The sequence below is a fragment of the Vicugna pacos genome, chromosome 7 (genome assembly GCF_048564905.1).
Source record: "Vicugna pacos chromosome 7, VicPac4, whole genome shotgun sequence".
NCBI classification, from domain to species: Eukaryota; Metazoa; Chordata; class Mammalia; order Artiodactyla; family Camelidae; genus Vicugna; species Vicugna pacos.
In genome coordinates, this window is record NC_132993.1 from 58,086,661 (window position 1) to 58,104,795 (window position 18,135).

At 33.3% G+C, this 18,135-nt stretch overlaps 1 protein-coding gene across 3 annotated transcripts in view; it reads right to left on the reverse strand.

Moving 5' to 3' along the window:
* Nucleotides 1-18,135, reverse strand: part of GLCCI1 (glucocorticoid induced 1) — an 80,884-nt gene that overhangs the window by 51,164 nt on the left and 11,585 nt on the right. For all 3 annotated transcript variants that reach the window (XM_072964937.1, XM_072964936.1, XM_072964938.1), the window contains exon 2: nt 4,627-4,778. In XM_072964937.1, coding sequence (XP_072821038.1) covers nt 4,627-4,778 — 152 coding nt within the window. The remainder of the gene's footprint in view (nt 1-4,626; nt 4,779-18,135) is intronic.

Sequence of the window (18,135 nt, forward strand, 5' to 3'; positions counted from 1 at the left end):
TTCTATCATTTAAAAACATTCACATGTAGAATTTTATATCTGTTCATAGGTGATGCTTTATACTTTGGACAGCGGGGTGAAAACTGAGGAAATGCTACTGTCTGATTACAGTAACCTCAATTACAAGTTCAATTCTAAGAGTTGGTAATAAATTTTTCTTTAAAACAGCTTATATCTGCAAGATTAATATAATAAAGTAACATTAAATTTGACAAATGGTTTTTAGTCTTTCTTTCTATTAAACTACACAAATTATTTTAATAAGTTGGCAATGATCCATTTCTCCATTGGCCTTAAAAATGTGAAGCTATATTTTTTAGTCCTCAGAATAAACATGGGTATGTGCAAACTGGGCATTATTAATTTTAATTTATAAAAAGGGAAACTGAAGTTGGAACAGACATCAGTTAATTCAATGGGCCATGATTTTTCCCCAACATTTTATTTTATAATTCATAGAGAACAGTTGAAAAAAACCGCTCAATGAGTACTCAGAAAGCCAACACTTAGATTCTACGTTTAACATTTTGCTGTTTGCTTCCTCATATACATATCCATCTATCAATCTTATTTTTTATGCATTTCAAAGTAAGTTGTACACAGCAGTATATATCTTATTAGAGTTCAATATTTCTGTTCTGTATTTTTAAGTTTAAGTTATACATTAGAATGCACAAGTGTATACTTGCATAAGTTCCAATAAATGCATTCACCCATGTAACCAAACCCTCTATCAAAGCATACAACTATTCCAATATCCCAGAAAGTTCCTTCACATTGGGCCTTGATTTGAACACAAGATCTGTCTCCAAAGCCCACAATCTTTTTCACAACACTATGCTACTTCTTTTGAAAACGCCCGAAGTGTAAATATATCAAACAATAAGAATTTTATTTCTAACCCTCAAAAATTAATGTACCTGAAATACGGCAATATGAAAGGTGGAAAATACTAGCGATTCCCTCCACCAAAGTCAGTCAGCCTAGATATTTATCTGTAGCAAGCTGATTGTACCACTTTCCGTTTACAAACTCCCACTAAATAAATGAAAATTTCTACTTCCTTCCCCAAGAGTTAAAGAATTAATCCTTTTATTAATTAAGAGGAGGGATGGATGTGACAATAAAAACCACCTCATATGTTTACCTCTTGTACCTTCAATTAAACTAATAGATGCCTGGGGGCAAGACCGTTTCTTATGCTTGTCAGACAAACACTAGTTTAAGAGCTACATTTTTTAGTGATTACTGAGACTCAGTGAGAAACTGGAGAAAAAGCAAAAAGTTTGGAATCAGCCACATCCAGATTCAAATTCTTCAAATTATATATAACCATGAACAATTACTTAACTTTCCTAAGTCTCAGTGTCTCATATGTAAAATGAGGCCTATAGTTTGCCTGCCTTTCAATGTCAGGTTTCTCAAACAATCTATAGGCAGATCCATGCAAAAGAAGCCCCTATCCCGGACCTCAAGCTTTTGGGGGAATTTCTCTGGTCCTCTTCCAAGCCATACCTCTCCCCACATGGTGAAGAGACTGTGGGGCCAAAAGGACATGCACACACTGATGCCTCTGCCATTGATTTTGCTCTGGGTAATCTAGACCCAGGAATTCCTTGTTCAAACAGCAGTGGATCTGGTTTCTAGGGTTGCAAGGACCTGTTCCTAGGATCTCACTTCCTGAGAAAGTATGGATGGATTAGGAATGTGAGGACTGAGGGGTTGACTCATACGTGTAAAGCCACCCTTCAGAGGACAGAGTGGTGTGAGGGCTAGGAAGAGATACAGTTTTAGCCTCTGAATGTGGAGTGGGCTTGGCCCATGCAGATACATTCTTGCATGCAACTCTGAAGAATTCAGGAATTCCTCATCCAAGCCTGGACATCAAGGTCTATATGAAGGTTAATTTATCAAAGTGAAAGGATAAAATATATTTCATGTAATAGTTTGTTAATTGAACTAATACGTATGTGGTATGTAGGTTTACATTTATATTTGCTCCAGACCCTGCAAATGTTATAAATGGGCCTATCTATATCTACTACTACTAACTTAATATGTGTATTAACTCACTTTCAAATATTATCATATTTAGTATGCAACATTATCACAAGTTAGCTTTCATTAACCCCACTGCACAAATAAAGAAACACATGGTTAAGAAACCGACCCATTGCCTTTTTAAATCTCCATATCACTCTCTTCTTAACTCCCAAATATCTGAGCTTCCTCCTCCAACATATCATTAATATTACACTCTCTAAGACAATGTGCTCCTAATCCCTAAATCCAGTCATTATTTTCCATGACCTCTCTTTAGATCCGGATACTGTTAACAATTTTTCCTTTCTTAGAACAACATTCCCTTTGGCTTCTCAGGCTAAACTATTTGAGTTCTTCTCTTAGTTTTTGTTTTCTCTGACTCCTCGTCTTTCTCAGAGTTTCTGTGAAGAATGAATAAGATGACACTTTCTGAGTAATGTCAGCACAAAGCATATATTCAATAAAAGACAGGATTTCTTTTTAATCTAAAAAGAATAGCTACCATTTTTATGTATGATGCCAATTACTCTACTAGGTGATACACAGATGCATGAACACACATTATTCCATTTATCCTAACAGCACCATACCACTAAAGTTCAGATTGGTTGACAAATTAACCTGTATTAGAAACCGGCTCCAAAACTGTCTAGCCTTGTGATACTGAGTAAGTCACTTAACTTTCCTGAGTTTCTGCTTTACCATCTGTGTAATCTTACAATATTCTTGTGAGAATTAAATGAAACTCAGGATATAAAAACACAAAGTACATGGTACATAGGCAGTAAAATGTCAGCTCCCTTCTCTTCTTACTGCCACCAGCTGAATACATTAGTTTTTTTCTCTTTTCCTTGTGTGCATTTCTAAAAACTAAGTCCTTGATCACTTGACCTTTTTTTATACTCTATACCTATACTTTATTACACTTTTGAACCTAACTCCTCCAGAAAGATAGTTTTGGGTTATCTCTGACCACTTGTAAGTGTGGCCCACATCTCTAAGTTTTGCTAGTTATTTCTCCTTGAGAATTCCTATGCCTACCGTATCAAACTGCTCCTTTCCCTCACAAAATGAAGAATGGAAAGCAAAAGAGTGGGACGGGTGACATAAAATATTACAAAGACAAAATTTATAGGATGGATGATAAAGAAGCTAATTTCATAGTTTCAAGCTTGCTTGAGAAAATTACAAAGCTGGAGAAGATTCTCATAGATCATGTCCAAAATTTCTCCCCTTTTTCTCTTCCCTTCAGACATGTAACTCTAATCCTCTATTTCCCTAACTTACAAAGCCCAAAATGTTCTCATTCTCTTGAATTTCTCACATGTAAATGCTCCATTCATATAACACCTAATTATACCCTATTCTATTACCAATTTCCTTAAATTTACATCTTATCATCTTAACTATGTTCTAAGTTCTTTAAAGCCAATTCTTCATAATGCTGATTGACTACTATTATAAAGATAAGGTCAATAACAAATATATATAAAATAAAAAATAAAAAGCCATTAATTATAAATAAATAAATAAATTCATAATAAAAAAAAGTAAGGTCAAGAATTCAGAAAACATAAATTGAGATGTTTTCAGATTTTTTTCTGACATAAAAGGAAAAGATTTTCAACACAAAGGCTTGGGGAACCTTCCACAAATAGGGAAACAGTAAATTTTCTATTTCTCTCTTAAGGATTTTAGTTTTGGCTGTAAATAGAAAAAACAAAAAATCCTTTAACATAAATTTCTTTAGGCACATGTGAATACTTTGTAAATTATATCCAGGAATTGTGCAAATTTTTCCTCAAAAATTACTTATACTGGCCTATCTTGAAGATATTGCAGATTCAGTTCTAGACCACCAAAATAAAGTGAATATTGTAATAAAACAAATCACAATGTTTTTTGGTTTCCCAGTGCATATAAAATTTATGTTTGTAGTTCAGTGTTCAATAGTATTATATCTTTTAAAAAACAATGTACATACCTTAATAAAAAATACTTTATTGCTAAAAAATGCTAACCATCATCTGAGCCTTTAGCAAGTCATAATCTTTTTTACAATAGTAACATCAAAGATCACTAATCACAGGTCACCATAACAAATATTACAATAATGAAAAAGTTTGAAATAGTGACAAAGTGTGACAGAGACATAAAGTGAGCAAATGCTGTTGGAAAAATGGCTCTGGTAGACTTGCCCAATGCAAGGTAGTCATAAACCTTTGATTTGTAAAAAACGCATTATATGGGAAGTGTAATAAAGTGAAGCACGATAAAAAAAGATATGCTTGTATTTTCTAACATAGTTACTAAGTCATCATATTAATTTCTGTTGGAAAACAAGTCTCAAAACCCACGTAATATAGACTAATATGCTATTTATTAAATAGTATTGAACATTTAAAAACTTCTGAAACCTAGATGACAAAACCAAATTAGTCTGAAGCTTATTAAAAGAAATGTCTTTTTTCTTTGGTTGAAAATATTTAAAATTTAGGAAAATCTGATTAAGTTACATTTTCTTTACTACAATCAAAACAGAACTACAGAGTAATAAAACTGATCTTGATTTGCTTATTTTACCTGAGTAGCTTTATCTTTCATGCATGAAGGGTAATGAACATGAGGGTCCCGTGGCCACTGTCCTGTGAGATAAGGTCCTGTTATCGTATCCAAAGAAGAGGTTCGCCTTATTGTACTAGAGGTTCGAATTTGCTGAGATTTTGGCCTGTCCACTATAAAGAGTGAAAAAAAAATTAGATTAGTCACTAATGAATTAAGTAAAATTTAAAATTATTTAACTTTTACAGTTTGTAGGATGTCACCCTGTCAGTTTTCCCTACAAGTTATATTTACCCTAATAGCCCACTTATATAATCTGATGAAATTTATAGGCCCTCTCCAAAGGAAAATAGATTCACATATTAAATTCTGCATACACTCCCAGGGCTGTCACAGACCCTGTAAAGCTCATTCACTTTAGAGTCCTATTTTAAAATCTATCTGTCATCTCTACTGCCATTACTTTAATTAAGACCCCATCATGTCTCAGCTGGACTCCAGCTTCCTAACTGCTATCTATGAATCCACCTAAATTAAACATTACAGTGCCACCTCCCCCCAACTGCTAAAAATAATTTCCATCTTTATTCACTCTTTAACTTAAAGTCTACTGTTCTTCTCAATTTGGCTCCCATATACCTCAATATTCAATGTCTTGCTACTCCTCCATAAACCCAAGCTAACTACTAAGTGTCATACAAACTAACTTCAGTTTCCTAAATGTAAAACACTCATTTCTCCACCTCTATACATTTTATTATTTCCTGCACCTAGAACTTTCTCCTTCCTTGTTCACTTGACAAAAACTCTTATATTTAACACCAGTTCAGGGGTCACGATGGCTCTGTGAAACCTTTCCTAATGCCCTTCTCTTCTGCATTTCTGTCCTTTTTTAAGATACGCACACTCTCTTCCTCCTTCATGGAGCCCAAACTTTGTCTCTCTCTCTGACCAGAGCATAAATTTATTTGGTCCCTAAAGACTGAAAAGGAGTTGATGCTCGATATTCATTTAATGAATTTATTCACAGCTACACAAAAATAATATGTATAAAGAACCTTATATTTTAATTCAGCTCCCTTATTTATGAAGAATTTGAGGCCCAGAGGGATGAAATTAAATTATCCAATGAAAAAGAACAGCTAACAGGTGACAGAGGTAAAAAGGAACCAAGATCTCCAGACACTACATGGTGCAGTCAACCCACTATAGCAAACCTACTTCTCCTCTCCGTATGGGTACCACAGGTATCTCTGGTGAAAATTAAAGTGATCATACTGAACTCTATAGTTTCTATACAAAGAGACTGTAAAGGATTTTTCATATATGCATCTCAAATAGTTAACTAATAATGTGCATTCTATAATAAAATCCAGTCGATTACAAGCTCCAGGGCTCAAATTCTTATTCACTTATATATCACATTGAACAAAATGCCTTACACATTACAGAGGGTCAAGAAACATTTGTTATTGAATCTGTCAACTATCCTTCTGAAACCAGAATACAAAATTAGTTGTTTTTTTTTTTAATGAAAGGAAACAAAAGAGAATGCAGTGTACTGTGAAGTATCATATTATTTACATACAGTCATCCTCAGTTCTTGGGGGACTGGTTCCAGGACCTTCGCGGATACCAAAATCCTAGAATGCTGAAGTCCCTTACAGTTGGCCCTCCACCCACACTGGTTCCACATCCATGGATACAGAGGGCCAGAGGGCCAAATGTATCTTACAACTGCAGTTTTGATTACTACTTCTTTGACCCAAGATCAAAGAAGATCTGAAAATTAGCAAATTGCCCCCTTATTTTTATCACTTAACTCTAACTTTATTTTGCCATAGGCAGGAATTCTAGGATAACCTATTTCTACTCTTTGGAATACCTGAAATTTTCTTTGTGACCAAAAACTTGGTCAATTTTTATAAATATCTCATGAGTCATGGAGAAGATGTATTTTCTGTTTCAGAATAGATACCTCTTGTCTTGTACATTAACTAAAATCCAGAATATAGTAATAATATAATTATCAGCTTGATCTGTCACAGGTTTAGAAAAGTACTCTATAATTTCTAAACTACTGTTGAGATCTAACAATTCTATTTCTTATAATTTTTATCATTTTTAGTTCTGTATAATGTGGTACATATTAATCCATGAAATCATCATTATAGTTTATATGCTTCACCATTATAATCTGTTCCACTTCTTACTTTTTACTTTTAAACTCTGTCAAATTGAACATTATGACTCCCTTATGCTTTCTATTATAATTTACCTGGCACGCCTACTTTCTCATTTTCAATTTCTTTCATTTTGTTTAGGTGTAACTCTTGTACTATACATAGTTAGGCTTTTTGAAACAAACTTTATAGTAAGCTTTTTTCATGTAAAAAATATGTTTATCCCACTTATATTTATTGTTATCACAAATTTGATTTAACTTGCTATGTAACTTTTTTCTTCCTCTTGTAGTACTTCCTTGCTACATGTTTTCTGTTTGCTTTACTGTTTTATAATAAGTATATGAAAAATCTATAAACAAACCCTCTGATCTATATACTATAGATATTCTAGTCTGTATTTACTAACTTTTATTATGTTTTTAATCACTGGACCTTTGCCTATCACTTTCAAAAGATCTCATTTTTCCCCTTAGTGTCCACTCTCTATGATTAGCTACTTTGTCAGAACTGCTGTCTTCAAGTTATTTTCACTGAGTACTCCTATTGGTAAATATGTAGGCATGAAGCAACACTTCTAGTTATTTATAAGTGAGATATATATTACTAACATGTTATTTATATATTACAAACAAAATATAAATTTGTATGTATGACATAAAAATTAAAATATGTATGTATGAAAAAAATGGAAGTTACATTTTCTCCCTTTATCTCAGTGGGTGCCTTACTCATTTCAGTGTAAAGACTACTGGGATAAGTGACCTGAAACTGGGTGGTAAATTCAATCTATAGATTGGCCAGTTGGCTTTGTCTAATTCTATGCTACAACCCCATTGCTTAATTGTGCTAAGAATGTGTAGACAAGCATTATACATTACCAATACCAAAACAAAAAAGTCTCCCTTAAAAAGAATGAACAAGTTAGGACCACATGGTATCCACATCCCATTATAAGTATAAAATTCACTCTACCAGTAATGATTTTTTAAAAATTATAGTATATGAAGCAAATAAACTTGAAATATTGTATTTCAAACATACACTTTAAAAGAAAGATTTTCACCGTTACTTATACAAGGAAAATTTCAAGGATATGTAGTTGTTAATAATTTCCATGTAAATTATTTGAAGGGTAAAAATTCAGAATAGGTTTAAAAATGGGCCAGAATAGTACTCTGCCAAGATATGATTAGCCATAATAACCTTACTTATCAAATATCAATAGGGCCTTATATTTATCAAAAGATTTATCATAAACAGTGCAATTCTATTTTAACAAGATGACTTCTCCACTAGACCTTAACTTTTGGACTTCTGTGTTCACCTCTACATTGTCCAATTTTAGCAAGAATCCAACTAAATCAGTTTAACCAGAATCTCCCACCCTCAAGATGTCATCACCCTCAATATCTGATCGGGTTCCTCATCCTCCACTACCCCCCATGTAGTATCTAACCACTCTGGCCTGCCTTCAGCAACAATTCTGTTTAGGTCTGTTAAGCTAGAATCCCCCTTATTCTGATGTTTTTTTCCTCTAAATTTTTATCTATTCATCCCCACCCTGATACTTTGCTCTAAATTCCCACTTTCCCTAGTTCTATTCAGAGTTTGAGCCCAATCTCTCTCCCCCACTGCAAAACCCCACTGCAAGGGTCCCTACACCTATCATGATAGGCCCCCAGAATAAAGTCTGCCTTACTGTTCTTTAACAAATGTCATGAATAATTTTTTCTTTAACATCACTACCAACACTGAGTAATTTTCTCCTTACTTCACAGATACAGAGAGTAATTTTCATAATAAATTTCAAAAAACCAAATTAAAAAACTATATAACAAATTTTTTTTAATGTAGAAAGAGAGGAGACTGGTATACCTTTCTAGCCAATCTAATGTATGTTAATACTGATCGTCTAGTATAACTACTGCTAGAGTCAGTTTTCTAAAATCAGCACAGTCTAGGCACTTCACTAATAGCCTTTATGAGTCTTCATAAAAGGATGAAAAGTTCACCAAACATAAGGGCCATATAAAGTAAAATCATCAAAAATCAAATGAGCTTCAGAAAAGCGACGGGAAGGACACCAGAGTTGAATATGCTATCTGAAATAAAACTAAAGGGCAAAAAACTGAAGCCCTCTCAATATGAGTAGATTCTGAAACACTCATCAAGCAGACCTGGAATCCTGCCACAGAAGCAATCCAGAAAACATGCAGAAATGACCATATGGCTTCCCTGCAGAAATCTGGAGAGGAACCAATCAAAAAGCTGACAAGAGAAACAAACATGCTTCTGACCAAATGAAGCCTGATAAAGCCTGTAACCTGAGGTCTGTAAAGAAAAACAGTAAGAAAAAATGCAGTCAAGCAGCCATTTGGGAATGATTCTCTGGGTTATAGCTCACTCAAATCCGTGTCAAATGACACATAAGTTGAGATAAGACATTTGAAGGAAGGCCTTCAGCTTTTAAAAAACAAAACAAAACAAAAAACAAAAACAAAAAAACCCCAAAACAAACCAAGAGAGTATCTTTTCGTATCAAGGTTGTAAGGAAAACTTCACCAAGATGGCCATGAAGCCTGGTGACAAGCACTGGAGGAATACACAACAAATCAAGACAGAGCTCTGACATTTGGAATACATCTACAAAGAAACTACATATATGGCAGTTGAGATGCTAAAGATTTGTAAGTTCATTTTTTTCTGATGGCGAAATGGTATTTCTTTAAGGAACCTTGGCAAACTCATAATTAGTAGAAGAATGCTCATAAACTTTATGGACTTGCAAAGAATTAATAGATTCCAAATATCTAAAATCCTATATGGGCTCAAATGTTAAAGAAATAATCACAAAGTATTAGCAACTATAAAACAGCCAAAATAAGATGACCAAAGATGGAAATTAATACTGTAAGTAAAAGAAAAGCAAGTATTCCTTAATCATACAACTAAATGTTCCACAAAATTTTGTTTCAAATTACTTAACTTCCAGTTCAACCAGTTACTCCAATGAGGCAGATTTACTATTTTATCCCAATTTAAAAAAAGAACCAAGTAACAAAAAGACTACAATAAAGGCTAGAGGATGGGCTGTATCTTGACCACAGTATGTACAACCGGTATTACTGATGAAACTCCTTGATTTTTAAGGTAGGGAAAACTGTAACCTAATAGTTCAAAGCAAGTTAAAAATCTTTTTTAAATAGCAGAAGCAACGAAAAACCTCAGAATTAGAAAAACTCAGAAATGATGTTTTTGAGGACAAGGAAGATATAAAAAGAGAGGTGATTAAACTCAGGAAAGATTTAGAATACTCAGAAAAATTTTAGGAAAGAAAAACCTATCTCAGGAATGAAGAATATGTTACAAGAAACACAATGGGTAATGCCTTAAGAGAATAAACACAATTGGAAATGCCTCACCAAAGACAGAAAATAGAACATAAGGCAAATTCTAGAATTAAAAAAAGGAAGAGATGAAAAGATTTTAAGAGAAATTAATATGTAACATAAGCAAGACTATCCAACACAGTAGGAGTCCCTGAATAAGACCAAAGCAACAGAATAAAACAAAAACTATAATTTAATAAAATTCTCTTAAAATAAAAGGTAACATCAAACTACATATTGAAAGGCCATACATGTATCTGGAAAAAATGAAACAGCCTACATTGAACATGCTTTAATAAAGCTAAAATGACTTTTGAGTATAAAAAGCCAGAGATAAAAACTATATATTTGAGCTACATAATGTATGCAGAACTCGAGGAATGTTGTTCCCATGAGTCTTTCCTGAAAAATCTACGAGAATAAGCTTCATACAATAGCTTGGAAAGGAATTAAAATAAGGACTGCTAAATGTGCAAGCCATTCAACTAGTAACTTTGAAAAGAGAAGAGTAGCAGAACACTCACTATCTCTAAAGCAAGTCTTCCAGCATTACATGAAAGTGAGCAGAGAAAGATCAAATTTATAGTTAACCTCTCAGCACATCTGTATTTAAGACTATGACTTTCCAGAATATCTGATAATCAAATGTGAGTTATTAAATTTCTTCTAGAACCAGATATATATATTTATTTAAAAATTTTTAATATTCCTCCTTTATTTTGATTGGGGTGACTCTGAAAAAAATTAATACCAGCCTTAGAAAGGTATACTTTCTTCCTAGGTAACCTACTAAAGAAATCAGCTTCTGCCCTATCTAGTGGGGAAGCAAGAACCAGGAAAGGATCAAGGGACATGAATTCCTTTTATGCGGAAAGGTGGCATTTACCATGGGAATTGGTAGGGCAATGGATTGAAGGTCTTGAAGACAGTCATCTGGAAAAGACAAGATGGGAAGAAGCTTTGAAGAGGACCTTTAGCTTACAAGGGTCTAAATCTAGAAAGACCTCCCTTTTGAAGAGATCAAAATAACCAGGCTCCTTCCACATCATTGCACCATCTACGGGACACATCAATAAAGAACAAGAAGTCTTAAAATAATTTTCAAGGCCAAGAAAGGATTGACTACTAACATTATTACCACTATTAATAAAGGGCAATCAAATTATACAATGTAAAATGAGATCTTTAGAAATCTGTATGATTACTACAGTTTCTCTCATTGCAAAAATGAATCTGAAAGTTGTCAGCTTCCTTATCTCTTAATTGAATAAAGAATAATGATTTAATATGACACAGAAAGCACAACAATCTCCTAGACAAGTAAATATCTCTTCTCATGATATCAGCACTGAAAATTTGTAGAACTCTAAATCCAAAAAAAATTTTTTACCAACATACAATTTACAAATGAAAATAAAATTCAAGCACTTAAGTTTAAGCTATGAGCATTTTGTTTAGGTAATAATAACTACAGGTTAGCTCATAATAGCATAATAATAGGGTAAATAGTTAACTCCATGGTTAAATGTAGAAAAGATTAAGGGGAAAGACTTAGGAAAAGAGTAACTGCTTAACCTCAATAAGATATGATGGCCAGTCGAGGTAATTTACTGATGGTAGGCAAATGAGAAACAGTAATCTGTACTGAAATATGTCTGAATACTACTGATTCGCTTTATGCAGAAGAATGTAGTTAATTCGATCTAGCCTACTAGCTGCATTTCCCCTACATTGTGTCCCCCCAAATCCAGCAATGGTGAACATGTTGTTGGCCAGGAAATATAGAACTAACTACATTTTTGCAGAATAAACCAGAATCAGTAGGCTCAATAGAATGAAGACTTCAGAAATAAGGAAACACAGATGTTTATTCTAGCATTTACTTTCATAAATATTGACACCAAAGAATTAAATATGTAGCGGTGAAGCAGTAGTTTATTCAAAATTGGGTGCTTCATTAAAGCTGGAAATAGCCAAAAGCTGCAGGAAATATCCTGAAGGAAAATGTCTTATACAAATGATACCTTTGTAGAGGCCATGAAGTAAAAGAGAACATGGTAAAAACTAGTTCTGTGTTTGCATACACAGAACACTTTCCACCTCAACAATTCTACAAATATTGTGCATAAAAGGTTGCCAGGAAACATTGCCAAGGACTGGGAGCAACTTCAGAAAAAATAAAATAAAACTACTGGTGGCATGACTAAGTGTAGGGGAAAAATGTCATAAAATATTTTAGAAGAGCATCATACTTCATCCCTCTAGAATAGACACAGAAATGGCCATTATAATCTTAGTCCAAAATAGTCTATTGATATTATTGAGTGAGCTGTACTTCGGTCAAAATGGCACTGCCTAGTAGCTACAAATGGACTAAAGTCACAAAGTTCCAGAGTTTGTTATCAGCATCTAAGTTAATTTTTTTCCCATAAATGATGAAAGAACATTGTTCAACCCAAGTGCCCAAGAAGTGAGTAAATAAATATCAGATTATACTTTTGGATACAACTTGAATCTTTAACAGTACCTACAACAGCTGGGGCACTTATAATAAAAAGTCTGAACAATACTTACATATATTTTGGAAAGACTTTCTCAGAACCACACTAAGCCAATTACACAAAAGAAATGGATCAACTGGATTTTTGTCTGCCCTTTTTCTCCATTCTCTCCCTCTTCACTTCTGATTAGAATTTTAAAAATATTTTCTGGGTAGTATTTGAGATAGGACAAGTACTAAACTATGTATGTTCAAACATTATGAATAATGCAATTAACTTGTTTTTCATGGATATGTCAAATCACTCACTTATCTGTCTCTTTCCAACCCACATTTTAGCTATTTTACTTTCACTTAAAAATGAATTAGGAAAGTAAAATCTAATACTATTCACTAATCTATTTACTTTCTACTTAAATGATTACTGTAAAACTTATCTACCAGAGGGTGGGCTCCTTCCTAAGAGTAAGGCTCTTGTCTTTGTTTTGTTTGTTTCTCTAACACCAAGCACAATTAACTACTCAAGTTTTGCTGAACCTGTGGATATCAGTTATTCACCCTTTTCTTTGTCTTTATGAAATATTAAAAAACTAAAAATCATCTGGCATATATTATGGAACTCTTTACCAAAGGAAACTTTCTGAAAAAGCCTCAAATAGAATGGCTCCATATTTCTTTTTAATATGCTGTGTGTGAGGCTCATCTAAAATCATTGTGAATAAAGTGCAAGACAGTGACAAAAATAACTTGAATTTAGATCTTATTATCATCCTATTTTCCACATTTATATAAAAGGCTATGATTTCCATGTTTTGGTATTCACCAACAGGTAATTAGGATAGGTTCATATAATACAGAATTCTTAACATAGTGCACATCCATGAAAAATAACATATTTATATAAAACAACAAAACCATTTAACAAATGCACTAAACGTCATATCCGGTCAGGTACTCTGTGTGACCAAGGACTTATTTCCACGAGGCTATCATTGCTTAAAACACCTCTGTACTTTTTTGAAAATGGTCTCTTAAATTTTTAATCGAAGAGTAATGACAGGATCTTCAGTTAGAATAGCAAATTATAAAATAAATACAGTCCGTCAAGATCACAGACTCAAACTTGATGAAGTGTCTCTCACATACTGATAGAAGCACTGACAGAAATGAAGCACACTTGCCAATGTGATGGATCCAACGAGGTAAGAGTGTGAATCACGGTGAATTTTCAAAGTGGCCCCAGAAGCAGAAGCTGGTAGATCACCTTTCTTTAAATTCTGACGTACAGTAAGTTTGTAATGCTAACAGCTACAATTTCTTAAAATTAGTGGCTTAACACAACAAAAACCCAATGTGTCTCTTCCTGGCAACAGAAGGCCTTCTACATGATCATTCGGGAATTCAAACATCCCCAAATGATCCTTGGTTGAAGTCCTCTGCTAGATTCTCTGCATCCAGCTGACAGAAGAGGGAAGAGAAATGAGGAGGGTCAAACTAGTGCTTTTTTATTGAACACCAATGAAAGTGCTGTATATCACACAGCCCTACCTAAGTGCAAGGAGGGGTAGGAAAAATAGTCCACATGTGGGGTCAAGAGAAAGACAAAACAGCATTTGGTAAATACATAGAATTGTCTACTACAGAAGAGCTTAACTCTGTCTGAATTACCCTTGGAGACAGTCTGAGGCAAATTTTAGCCTCACTGAATTATTACAATTGTCACCACAAACAGGATAACCTAACTTAATCTAACTGAAGATATTCAATAGAATACCTCATCCTGACAAGGAACAAGGTATGGAGATACTAAAGGATAACAGCATTTTCAATACAAAATGAGTTCAATTTGCAAAGAATTCAAGGTACACAACAGAAGATGCTAAGATGAGTCTTTTATGTCAAGCTAAGGACTGTAAACTTCAAGGAAAAAAATTTTTTTTAAAGAAAGACTGCTTATAGCAGTGCAATGGGTAAAGTAAAAATGGGAGATTAATGCCGGGGGAACCACTTAAAAGAGGTGGTAGTTCGAACAAACAAAGCAATAAGTAATAATGAAGACATGAGGGGATGGAAAGAAGCTACGGGATTTAGGAGATAATTCTGTGGAGATGGGACAAAATATGGTGATCAGCAGGACAGGAGAAATGAGGGAAGAGGAAAAGTCAGTGTTTATGCTGTAATGAGTTAAGAACCCACCCCAATGATGCTCTTGGTTTGAAAGTCTTAACTAAGGCTGTGTTTCATAATGCCAATAAGCAAATAAACTATTCAATTCCATTTCTGTACCAAGTCTCTGAATTTTAAATTATTTGATACTTTTATATTGATAACTGTACTTCTAATTATATCGTATCACATATAAATAAAGCACATGACCCAAGTTTGGAAGAATTTAGAGTAAAATTTATTAATAAATTATTGGTTTTCCTCTCAGAAGCATAGAAAAATACACTAAGCCACTTTTTCAAAGCATGTTAACTAAGGGAGTACAATATATTCTACTCTGTGAAACACAGGTTGAGTATACTTTAAGTAAAAATTTCCTACACAGATGGTAAGAAGACCGGCAAGAAGGAAAAGAGCATGAGCAAAACATCCAAATACAGTTATAATGATACTTTAAAATATTTGGATAGGTGAATTTGCAGAATGTAAGCAGCATATAAGAGAAAATTATCACACAGTTGTTAAGAAAATTAAACTGCAGATAACTGGATTGTCATTCTAAATTATGTTGGCTGATTTGGAAAAGGCAATTTATATTTAAACTGATTAATTTGTTTGTCAACCCATCCAACAAACATATTTTTAAACAAATAACCCTGAAGTAAACTGTTTAGTCAAATAATTCAGTATTTAAAACATGTCTCCAGAAGGAAATACAGTTGTAACATTCTAAATGGTAAACTTCCTCATCACCTCAAGGAAGATGTGCAGAATCCATATCTAGTTAAACATCCACTGGTTTTATCTTACACAAGCTAAGTATATCACTACCACTTAGTATATTAACATTACTTATAGCGTTATGAAAAAAATGACAAATTTCTACTCTGTATGGAGAAAGTGTCAGGAGCCAGTGATTATCCAGTGATTGCTGAGAAAGGAATGTGAACATTACAGCATTGTCTCTCTTACATATGCACACACCCCATACACACACACACACACACAAACAGAAACTGTGTAGACTTTGTGTATAATCAGATTAACTGGTCAATTAATTTCTTAGTCCTTAAGTATATACAGAAATTTTAAGTTAAAATCAGCATTAAAGAATGTACAATTATAAATAAAATCATTATCAACATTACCAATCATATTTCTAGCCTGATTATGCTTACTTATTGCTTTGTCCTCCTGACATTAATAACAGTAAAAGGTTTTGTCAAAGTTTTTCATGAAGGAAGAAATACTTCCTCCATGAAACTGGTTAGGAACTGTTTGGTAGGAAATTACTACTAAAGTAATAACTTCTTTTTATAAGGACAAAATATTCCAGGAAAAAACCCTGGAATATTTATCTAATTTAAAAGTATATCTTTCCATAGAGAAATGGGAGAAATAAAATCATTAGTACACGTGAATTCTTTCCCTTTTAGGGGTTATTTGAATACAAAATTTCTTAGAATTTTAAAATTCAAACTAGAAAGGGATAGGAAAGGATCTATTCACTTTCATTTATAACAATTTCTGAGGATATTAGTTAATTCAGTAGAACATATTATGTAGCAATGAGAAATTACACTCTGCAGTAATATGTTTTTACAACCTCAGATGAACCCCAACCTTGTGTAACTGACTTCCTAAAAAGTTTGTGTAAATAACACTTCGGTAAACTGAATAATTTTACTTGCACATAAATTATTCTCTAAAGCAAATAACCACCCCAAAATTTGCTCTACAGTTTTAAAATGTTAGATTATAATAAAGCACAAATTAATATGTAATTTACATTCTCCTTATTTGTAGTTTAGTAATAATCATGATCTTTATGACAGACCTAAAAATATTTAATTTTTAATTGAAAATGCCCACCAAATTTTTGGCATGATGGTTTTTTAAGTTTCTCAACTATAAGAGCTTCAGAAGCTGATTCTATGCAGCCTCACTAGACCAAAATTTACTTCAAAGAGCTCTAAATATAACTTAGAAACTCACTCTGTTTAAGTGTATTTTCCATCTTTCAAGATATGGACTGTCCTGATATCACTCATCTTTGTCCCACCTATGTTCTACCAGCAAAAGCACCCAGCTCCTCCTATTTTAGGTGAAGGTCTAAATCAGTGCTTTTCCAAGTTTACACACCACTTGTGAATGATAGGCCCTAAATGAGGATAAAAGCCATCAGTTACCTAAACCATTAGGCATTTTGGAAAATGGGTAACACAAATATACTCTATTAATCTTCATCTTTATCAGATGGTTATAAGACTGCATGCCATAATAAATCACTGTTGAGTGATTTGAACCCAGCCACATATACAGCTAAAACAGAAATCTCTACGTAAATCCTGCATAAGGATTTAACAAATACTCACTTCAGGGACTTCTGAGCACCAGACACCATGCTGGATGTCAGAACGCTAAAAATGACAAGGTGCTATTTGGTGAAGCATGCACATCTACCAGAATTACCTTGAATACAAAGCTATAGAAACATTAAGATCAGCTAAGACAGAAGAAAATCACAACTAAACCGTTAAAGCCTCTAGAACTGCTGTATTAACTATGGGGATGACACAGTGAGTAAATCAAAGATTCAACTACCATACTGTGTATTCACTTTCTTTTAAGTTTTGAGGCACTTAAATTCAAGAATGGAATAATATTTAAAAATGAACATAACAAATACTAACAATAATTTATTTCACTACTTTTCCTATGCCTTCCTACTTCATAAAACTATTATATGGAATTTTAGATGGCTTATTATATGGTTATATTCAGGGGTTATAAGCTTTTCTTCAGTGCTCAATATGCAGCATAAAAAAGTATCAACCCAGAAAATACAATTCACCTAACATCTGTTTACCAGTAAATAAGTATAATACTTATTCCATTATATAGGAATATCTGTATAAAAATATTTTTGGCCACGTGGCTCAGTACAAAGTAGAATAGGGCAACTTTCCTAAGATTAACTAACATAAAATAGTTATAATACTAAAGACTATAATGCTAACAATGCTTCATGTAAAAACTACAAATAGATAAAAATTGAAAACAAGTCAATTCTGAGTATAATAAAGATAAACAAGCCATTGTGCATTCAACCAAGAAGTCAAGTAAATGGTAATACAACATACGGAAAGTATATTTTCTATTCTAGCTAAGTTTTAATATATTTAGTGAAAGCCAAGTCTGACTGATATCAACAGCCTCACATGGCACTACCATCCAAGTACACATTATTACTTCCAGGTACACATTATTACTACACCTTACTATATTC